This window comes from Sinocyclocheilus rhinocerous, unplaced genomic scaffold, assembly GCF_001515625.1.
Source record: "Sinocyclocheilus rhinocerous isolate Xijiao unplaced genomic scaffold, SAMN03320098_v1.1 scaffold1852, whole genome shotgun sequence".
NCBI lineage: Eukaryota > Metazoa > Chordata > Actinopteri > Cypriniformes > Cyprinidae > Sinocyclocheilus > Sinocyclocheilus rhinocerous.
The window spans coordinates 267,851-278,687 of NW_015636840.1; the positions used below are offsets into that span (position 1 = coordinate 267,851).

A 10,837-nucleotide genomic window follows, 5' to 3' on the forward strand; every position below is an offset into this window, starting at 1 on the left:
TGAGAAGAGCAGGAGGGATGGGGCTAGATCGACATCTTTTTCTTATGGACATTCAAAACGTCGACTTGTTTGGACTTACTTCATTTTACCTTTCAATGTTTAAAGCCTGGATAATTTTAAATATCACAAGGAATCTCAGGGACGGACGAGACCTTTGGCTTAAGAGAGGAACCCCTACTGAATAATCATGTTGTGGTTTCAGACATTTTAAAGTCATCATCTCTGAGAAATGCTTTAAAGAATGCAGAAGTTACACAATTTGGACATTTAATATCAACGGAAGGATGGATGTCTGCTGAAGTGCTGTCCTCTAAACTTGGTGTTAGGTCAGTTCACCTCACACAGAGACTGTTAAATAATTTTTTTGAATGTTTACCCGAGGATTTTACACATGCTTTGGAAACAGCTCATGAGGATACTGTTGTCCGTTTCCCAGAGTTGGGTATTACACCTGCTGTGGGTGTTTTTCAAGAGAAGAAGGGGGCCTTACCTACCTTCAGGACTCCAGAATTAAAATTTTTAGTGAAACGGGGAAAAGGGCCCTTTACATAACATGTCAAAATTTCACATATTCATTTTTTAGAAGGACTTAAGGAATCCAAATGGCAGGAGAATCTCGGTTCAGAAACTAAAACCCTAAGGGGTGCTGGAGGACCTTGTACAAACCTCCAATTGAGAAAAGGTCTGGAGACCTTCAGTGGAGAATTGTGCATGGTATAATAGCTACAAACAGATGCAGAGCACACCTTGATCCACAGGTAGGGGAGGGGTGTCCGTTTTGTCGTATTGCAGAAACTGTTTTTCATTAATTTTTTTATTGTGAAAGACTTGTGGCTATATTGGCTCAAGTAAAAGAATGGTGCACAGTCTTAGGAGAAATATTCTCACCCATGCTTTTTATCTATGGTCCCAAGTATAATAAAAGAAAAAAAGAGATTCATGTTTTGCTTAACTTTTTATTTGGCCAAGCAAAGATGGCAATATGGTTATCACGTAAAGGTAAACTTAATGATGTGGGGTCAACTGATGTAATGTCAATTTTAAAGGGGTTGGTCAAGTCAAGATTAATGGTGGAATATGCCTACTATCAAATGGTTAAAGACCTTGAAACTTTTAATTATTTTTGGAGAGTGAACCAGTGTTTGTGTGAAATTGATATTGATGGATCTTTGCAATTGTATGTGTAATTGTGTTTTTTACTTTGAAGAATTTTAAAAAATTTTTATTAATTAATTTATTCTTATTTTTATTTTTTTGTTTATAATTTTTGAGAAGGACACAATCATGTCCCGCCCTCTCATTTCAGATGCCGTTTCACTCGGATATAGGTCACAGTAGAGAAGAAAAGACAATCGCAACTTCCATTTCATGCCGACTTTAAATATCATTATAATACATAGTGTATAAAAATGCAGTGTCATCAGTTTGTCTAAAAGAATACAGAATGTTTGAATGCTTTATGCACCATTTACACATGGTAGGGAGCAGGTGTAAATTTCTTTTGTACCAGCTAACATTTTCAAAATACGAACGTTTTCATGAAACCGAAAATATACGTCAGAACGACTTTCCGAATGATTTACACAAAAATTAGTTCTGCTCGTGTTTTATGATGAGGCCCAATGTAACTAAGAGATAAATTGTGCAGTGTAGCACTTCATTGATTATAACGGAATGAGATCGCAATGAACTAAGATGAGTGACAGCTTTTTAGTGATTATAAGCAATGAATGACTGCAATCCAAGATTGCCACTGCCATTGTGTAGCATTTAGTACAGCATATACTTCTGCTCACTGAGTGAAGTCTAGCAGGTCTGAGCTGGTGTGATTGAGTGGAGGCAGGGACTAATTTGCAAATTCATAGATACGCCATTTTAGCCCAGAAACCATAGTGGCACCCCTCATTGTGAGATCTGTGACCTCACCAGTGCTGGGTAAATTACTTACAATGTACCCTATTACTGATTTCAAATTACATTAAAAAAATTGTAGTTAGTAACGTAATCCATTACATTAAACATTTGAGGTGCTATAATTAAACTACTTTTTGATTACTTTGAACTATGAATATACAAATGTATGAATAATTAACTTATTATAAAACGGTTAGTTCCAGTCCTTGATTCGTGATTGGTCAACAGCTGTGTTTTATTCACAATAAAGCATGGCTATGGCCGCTTCACCCAACAGTTCTGTTTATCACTGTGCAACACCCCTAGCAACCACCCTTAGCAACATAAACAATGTAGCATTAATTCATATTCTATGTATTATGTATTTCTGCAAAATTAGCTATTTTTTATTTACGTAATGAATTATGAGTGACCCCTATTAGCGTTATGTTGCGTCATTCACCTTCCCACACGCCCTTCCCTCATGAAAGAAAAGGTATGTTTGACTTGAAATAGCACTACACAGACCGATCGGTGTGTATGACATCAAAGTACCATGAGAGCATGAGAGCACTCTTGCTGATGTCATAGACAGATCGGTCTGCACAGCACCGCTTCAAGTCGAACACATCTATTGTCTTCTCATATGGGAGATATGTTGATGTGTGCATGTGTCTGTGTGGAAGCCCACAGTTTCCAAAGTGTGGAGGGAATATTACTGTACTTATTAGTTTTCTGTTTCAGGTATGGTACTGCATGTCCATCAATTTACACTGTAATGACATTTGCAAACTTGCGCTGTGCCACAAATTTGTTTGTTTTAAACTAAAAGCTGGAAAACTTTTTTTTTTTTTTTACATTTATTTATTTATATTTTAGCAGAAGAATAGCATTTAATGAATTCAAAAAAGTAACTAAGTAAGTTTGGCTTTAATATTTGTATTTTGTGGTAACCATTTAAGCAATAGAACGTTTGCACCTACGTCACGGTTTGGTCAGTTACCCAGATGTGCGGCCATATTGGAGATATTAAGATGTAAACAACAGCATGGATTGCACAGTTAATTTACTAATGAAGACATTGTTCTACTAATTTATGATGTCTAAACCACAGAAAAAACCGTGAGGAAGCTGCTAAATCATTTAGAGAAGGACTTAGTAAGCAGGAAAGGGCGCAGTATTTTGACAAACTAAAGTTAATAGGTGGTAAAAATCCTTACGAGCTGGTTCCTTTGGCTCCTAGAATACAATAATAATAAATATAGCACCATTAAATAGATAGGCAGTTGTGGCCTAAATGTTAGAGAGTCAGACTTGTAACCCAAAGGTCACAGGTTCGAGTCTTAGTACTGGCAGGAGTTCTAGGTGGGGATGTGAATGTATACAGCACTCTCTTTGCTCCAGGCATTGAGCAATTGGCTGCCCACTGTTCCGGGTGTGTGTGTTCACTATTCACTGCTGTGTGTGTGCGCACTTGGATGGGTTAAATGCAGAGCACAAATTGCAAGTATGGGTTACCATACTTGGCAAATGTCACAACTTTCACTTTCACATCTTTCCTCAGACAGTTTTTTTTTTTTTTGCACTCTTCTCCTTGATTTGTTATAACTTTTGGCAGTCTGTAGTACTCCATATGTTTTCCCGGTCCGACCGATTAGTACAGCCCAAAACAACAATAATTGACCATTTTCAGCAGCAATAATCAGCAAAATTTGCGAGTTCCGTTCGGTTCAATGGCATTGTTTACTGACGTCATTGTTCAGATGACGTGTTGTGAAAACACTCAATAAGGTACTTGAGGTGTGCTGTATTGTGAAAAAGTCATGGTTGAAGGACGTTGTTAGGCACAATGCGTAAGTGAAGTGCCTGCAACCCCTTCAGCCATGACTTTCTTCACAATACAGCACAGCCTCTCGTACCTTATTGCTTACTGACCTTAAAATCTCAGGGGTTACTTCAAGTATTAAGTTGAAAGAGGTTCGGCTGACAAAAAAGGTTTGGGTACCCTGCAATGCAAATAAGAAATAACCTGAATTTGTGCATTTTAATGTGTTTGAAACACAAAGGCCTTCCAAAGACATAGTGACACATGATTAAACAGCACACTAAGTGACACATCAAATAAAAAATTATTTTCATCAGTAGTTAATGCAATGTTGAAATGTTAAGAAAACACTAAAATTGAAATGATTTTGTGAATCCATTGGTCAAATGCTGTGCGGACTCTTAATTTTCAATATGTAACCGTCTAATCAATAAAAAGAAACTGTAGTCTGATTAGAAGTATTTTAAAATGTAGTATAATCTAATTACAAGTACTTATTTTTGGAATCATATTACGTAATCCAGATAACATGCAATCAGCTACTTCCCTGAACTGGACCTCACATGGGCAAATATATTTCCCTATGACTGCCTCTAGCGTAAGACATCGACAAATAGTTTGACATCATCGCGCCATAGGTCTTGCCCACTGCCATTCAGTCACTTAACTACCCTGATAGCACACTATTTTACTTCCTTTTTTTTTTTTTTTGCAAGACATATTATTTAGAGTGTTTGCTCATCTGCAATACGTCTATAGGACTTTTCCTATCAGATGTCAAATAGACATTTAGAATATGTCTTTAAGATGTTTATGATTTAGAATGTATGTAAAACTGCCATCTTAAAGACGTTTATCAGATGTTTGTACACAGCAGATGCTTTCCAGATGAAGATGATGTATATAGATGTAGATGTATGTGTGCTATCTGGGTACTGACACCTGTTTACACCTATGGAATGTGGATGGGGCAAAATATCTTTAAACAGAACATGTGAAATTTGACCATGTTGACAAGCACAGTTTAAGGTGGCAGTTTTTAACAGGTTTCTTTAAAATGTGTAGACATGCACATTCTGGCTGTGTTAAGGCAGCAATTTGGAACATATAATATTTTTTTTAAGGCATAGACCCTCATATTAATCCTGTCTTTTAGTTTATGGTGTTATTAACCAGTGCTGCACTGCTATCTACTGCGCTTAATGAATGTAGAATTGTAAATTATAGTTGCTGTCTTAACTTGTTTTCTTGACAGACAAACATAAACAATTAAGCTATCATTAAATTAAGTACAGTTAAGTAAGTTTTTTAGCGAACTAATGATCTATGGACATGGCTTTCCTGAGATAAATTAAGTGTTATGTGATATTGTTCAACTATGTTTTATTGACATTTCAGCAGTTAAAACACTAATTACCTGAAACATGATATATTTCAGTAAATTGTACTGTATCTTACAACATTTTCCTGTGATCTTTCTGATGTTCATTTACGTGAACATTATGTGTTCATTACATGCTATGGCTGCCTGGTAGTAGGGAGGATAAGATGATTTATTCATGTGTGCTCTGCTCTGTCACTGCTACAGTGATCTGTCATGCCACATTAAAGAGCATTAAAAGGCATTTATTGCGTAGATTGCATGATAAACTGGATAGAATTTGAAAGCTGAGAGTTTCTTTCTTATCAAAAGTAACAAAAACAAAGCTTCATTTATTCATTTATCAACTGAAAAAAAAAACATTAAAATATTGAAATTGGATATAAGAATCGATTAAACTCCTTAAAATAGATATAAAATATAAAACTCAAAGTGTAGTTAAAACAATGCTGCATTTGTTTTGTTCACATGTGACCAAAAAAAATTATAATAATAAAAAATAAATTAAAATTTAAATAAAAAAGTACAAACACCCCTAATACACTGTATACAATACAATATAATGTTAATAATTTAAAAAAAAGGCATTGCACAGATTTTGCTTGTTTGTTTACAGGAGTGAAACCCAAAATGATAAAGCAGTGTCAAATCAGAGTTTACAGTTTTACACCACAGTAATGTAAAACTATTTCTTTTGTGTTTCTCTTCCCATGATGGCTTTTTTAGTGTTTCTCTCTGGATGTAAAAGGATGATGTAGCACTTTGGGGCAAATATGGCCACCAGTAATCCAAAACTAGAAGCTAAAATGGCAAATATCTCTACAGCCACTGCATATTTCCCTGGAGAGCTCACATATGCTGGAACAAATGCAATCCAGACAGCACAGAAGATTAGCATGCTAAAAGTGATGAACTTTGCTTCATTAAAATTATCTGGAAGATTTCTTGCCAGGAAAGCTAACAGGAAACTTACTGCTGCCAACAGTCCAATGTATGCCAGCAGCATAGAAAAACCAGCCACTGAGCCTATAGCACATTCGTATACTATTTTAGAGCGGATATACTGGCTGTTTTTATGGGGTGTTGGAGAGGCAGTTGATAGCCAGACTGCACATATCACAACTTGGATGGCTATTAGGACCAGAACAGTGCATCTTTGTTGAGCTGCTCCAAACCATTTCATAGCGCCATTGCCCTCTGGTCGAGATGACTTGAACACGGCTATTACCACCATAGTCTTGACCAGGATGCTGGAAATGCACAGGACAAAGCTAATGCCAAACACAGCATGTCTTAACTGACATGTCCACAATTGCGGCCTGCCAATGAATAGCAGCACACACAGGAAACACAGTTTGAGTGACAAAAGCAGTAGGAAGCTGAGCTCTGAATTGTTAGCACGTACTATAGGAGTGTTACGGTGATGCGCAAAAATGACCATAACAAGAGCACAGAAGCAGGCACCAAGCAGGGAAGCAGTTGTCAGAGAGATGCCCAGAGGATCCTCATAAGACAGAAACTCCACTTCTTTGAGGACACACTGGTCTTTATCTGGATTGGACCAGAACTCGTCTGGACACATTGTGCACTCAATAGCATCTGTGAGTAAGAAAAAGACAGAAGGTGAGTTTTAAGAGGAAATCAAATTCAAATTCTATTCAGTTTTTGCCAAAAATAATCATCACACCTGTTGTATTAGAAATCTCTCCATCTCCACATGGCAGGCAATCAAAACAGCAGACAGGAAAGCCTTTCCTTGTGGCTTGTCTAGTGCCTGGGGGGCAGCTCTCACTGCACACAGACCTTGGGGGCTGAAAGAGACATAATCTGTTATCAGTCATTTGTTTGTCTATCATCTCTTTTACATAATGACAAGCTTGGCCTTTCCATTACTGTATTCTCATTTGTCTTTTCATAGCTATTGACTATTTTTAGACTATGTCTGCAAAAAGAACGGCAACAAGCAATGCTAGTTACTTTTTTTGGCTCAAAGTTCCAATATAATGCATCATCATTCAATGTGAGCACCATCCCTGTTGCTGCCTCCTCATTTACTACACCAACCGTTTGGACCCTTATTGCTCCATCAGAGCTTGGCTGCCAGTTCAGCACATCATAGATGGCCAAAGCATCTCCATTCTTATCAAATGACACATGATCCCCAAAGCCTGTGGTGAAGTTTACTTTCTGTAGGTAGTGAACCAGCTGCACAGTTTGTAGACAGGAGAGGTGTTATATGAAATTTGGATTAATATAGTGCAAATATTTTGCTTTTCCACATCAGCTCTTCTATAAGCCTGGAGAGAATCTGCACTGTACTTGTAGTTCTTACCTGCCAAGGTTTCAGGTTTGTTATGTCAGCACAGCTGTTCCCACTGAATGGTCCTCTCCCCTCCTCACACTGCATCAGGTCATTAAGTCCATGTGCCAGGGCATAAACTGCCTTATAGACATTATAAGAGGCCCTCAGCTCTGAAACATCAGTGTATGGTGTGTCTGTAATGCTCAGATCCTCCTGTCCTGTACACACCTTTTTCACTTGCTCTCCATCTGTCTCTCTAACCCCAGTTTCAAAACTGCACCTAAACATGTTCTCCCAAAAGATCCTCAACATATTATTTTTTGGATCATTGCTGGGACGGAGACGTAGTAGAAAATCATGAAGCCCCTGGATCTCTCCACGCCTGATAGCGATGCCTAGTGTGCCCTTCAGGAAGGGCAGTAAACGTGGAGTGTGGTGTACAAATGATGTGGCCCAAGCTTCACTCGCAATCCAATGTCTGCCTGTCATGTTCTGCAACACCACCTCATCTATCAAAGGTATCAAAAAGGATGGAGTGGAAAAAACAACCACCACTCTAGCTGTAGAGGCCTGAATCACTCCTGTTATATGCTGAATATCTCTGGGGTTGTTATCATGGGGCAGGCTTTCAGAAAAAGCAACACAATGTCCAAACAGCTGCATTTCCTGCTGGAAGGACTGAGCAGCATAGACGCCGTAGTCATCATCACTGTAGATGAGACCAACCCAGGTCCATCCAAAATATTTTAAGATCTGAACCATAGCCCGCACCTGGAAGGCATCGCTGGGGATTGTTCTGGAGAAAGAGGGGTACTTTTTCCTGTCACTCAAACAGGAGCAGGTGGCGTAGTGACTAACCTAATTAGGGAGATGGAGAGAGGGGAAGGCATGAGACAAAGAAATTGAGTAATAATCAACAACGAAAAAATATATATTAGAACTTTTTTCTTACTATAGGTACTCGAAACAGCCCCAGAATACTTGAAATCGCAATGGAAACTGTTGAACTTGAATCTCCCACAATACCAATCACTGGTGGTGGGCCAGTGCAGTTGAGGTTAGAGAAGGATGCCTCTGTTCCACTAGTCAAGGATAAGGCAGCCCGGAATGCCATTCCTAGCATCACACAGTTGTCATAAAGATGGTAACCAAGAGTGATGTTAGGCAGTAGGTTTGGATTCCTATTGATCTCATCTATTGCAAAAGCCATGGTCTGTGCCTGCTGGAAGCTTTCCATATCAAATCTAAAAAAGTGAAAATAAATGTTGATTTAACTGTTCTGGAATGATATTAGCAGCAAAAAAAGAAAAAGAAAAGGTAAATCAGTGAAGGAGTATAACATAATTTGAGACATTTCTCAATTGCAATTAACACTGAATTCAAGAACATGAGATATTTAGTAAAGAATAGATTTTTTTTTTTTTAGGTATATTTCCATAGTTTAAAAATGTTACTCTCCTCCAAGCTTTCCCTTTTTCTTGTATAACTGTTATTTTCCACTCAAAACTCACTGCTCACAGTATGGTGGTTCCGGTGCTGTTCTGAAGCTCAGCTCTGGGAACACTGTGAGGAAGTCAACCTCAAACAGGCCTCCAAATATAACATCACCATCCTGGTACATTCCATTCAACCTGAAGTGTCCCTGTAGCTGACAGGTTCCTGTTCTGAGTATGCTGAAATAAGCTGCTGAAATAAAGTTAAAAGACAAATACAGGCAGATGTTCAGAGTGATCCCCATCTCTGTTTCTCTATTTCTTCGTGTGCTTAATTTATGATGAAGGTTGTGTGGGGTGTTGCTTTAAAAGAGCAGGTGGTGCTAAGTGAGCATCCCTGGAAATCAGTATGTCACCAGCCCATCACTATATTCTAATCTGTTAAGTAATGACAACTTTGGGATTTGCTTAGGATATAACTATTTTTTTAAATGGGAGTGGGGGAGGGGCATATTTAGAGATGCTGAACTGAAAAAAAAATGTTTTTATAGCTTAGGGATATTATTTGTATCAACTTGTCAATGTTTTCTACTTGACAGTGGTGTTCCTCAGAATGTCCTCTAGATGTCAGTCTTGCATTCGAGTTTTGCTGTGCAAATTTTCTTTCTAAACAATCCCTGCTCCATCAGGGATTTATTATTATTTATTTATTTATTTGTTTGTTTGTTTGTTTGGGGCAGCCCATTCAGCATCCGTTAAGATCAGCATTCATAAAGCACCAAGCAGGAATAATAGTTGTTGTTCACACAGACAATGACAGGTAGGCCCTGATACAGTTGGCATTGACAGAGGGCTACTAGAAGCTGGAATGCCTCCTTATCAAAAAATGGAATGTTCAAAGTATTTTATCATCTCTGACTTGAAAAGGAAGTAGTAAGAGTAGCACCCATCATTAGTCTCCCAGACCATTGCTCCCCACTCGTAATATAAAGTAGAACAGTTGGTGATGGCTGGAGATTTGTGACCAAACTGGAGAAGATGAATCTGGTCAAACCAAAGCAACAATGGCCTGGCAAGCCAAAGCCAGCTCCTCCTCATGGCAACATGGCTCCAAGGCAAACAGACCAGAGATTCCTGTGTTGGATCCATGATGACCACAGTGTTCTTTCAAGTTATCTGAAACAGGACCCGAATGCAGAGGACTGTTGATAAAAGTATTAAATCAAAGCAAGAAAACAACAAAAAGTCCGGCATATCGAAGAGTCGCAGGGTATGGGACAGCTTGGCAGGGGGCAGAAGAGAAGTCAAGGCCAGGCAGAGGTCAGCACTGGGAGATCTGTCTAATGAAGAGTAAACATACCATGGACAGGGTAGAGGAGGAGTCACAGACGCCCGAAGTCAGAACCAGAGATCAGTCCACTAGAGCATCGTTATCAGTCCGAGATCACAGGCGAGATTCAGAACAGAACATTGCCACACCAGGCAGAGCAATCTGGAGAATACAGAGAGAGAGAGAGAGAGAGAGAGTTGAGTAGAAAGAGAAAGAGATTAAAGCAAAAAAAAAAACAGAGAGGACCGCTAACAAACCCTGGCACATTCAGTTGTCTGAACACAGTAACATTAAAGGGGTCATATGATGTTGCTAAAATGTTTTGTGTATTTGGTGTAATGCTGTGTTTACGCGGTTTAAGGTAAAAAAAAAAAAAACATTATTTTCCACATACTGTACATTATTGTTGCTCCTTTATGCCCCACCTTTTTGAAATGTGTCGATTTTTACAAAGCTCATCGTTCTGAAAAGTACGGTGTGCTCTGATTGGCTAGCTATCTAGTGCGTTGTGATTGGCCGAATTTCTCAAGCGTGTGACGGAAATGTTATGCCTCTTACCAGGTTCAAGAAACTTTTCTCCGTAAAATATTTGAGTTGTACTGTTCTGGAACAGTGTTGTAAATAAAACTTTAACTTTTACAGTGTTGTAAATAAAACTAGTTGTGTCCTCTAT

The 10,837-nt window shown here is 38.5% G+C and overlaps 1 protein-coding gene across 1 annotated transcript; it reads right to left on the bottom strand.

The window, feature by feature from the left end:
• Positions 1-5,784: 5,784 nt before the first annotated feature.
• LOC107748086 (extracellular calcium-sensing receptor-like) lies at positions 5,785-9,139 on the bottom strand. The gene is made up of 6 exons (XM_016562745.1): positions 8,913-9,139; positions 8,354-8,645; positions 7,432-8,259; positions 7,077-7,304; positions 6,787-6,910; positions 5,785-6,698 (listed from the first exon to the last, which is right to left on the bottom strand). The coding sequence occupies exons 1-6, from the start codon at positions 9,137-9,139 to the stop codon at positions 5,785-5,787; spliced, it is 2,613 nt and encodes an 870-aa protein (XP_016418231.1).
• Between the last annotated feature and the right edge of the window lie 1,698 nt (positions 9,140-10,837).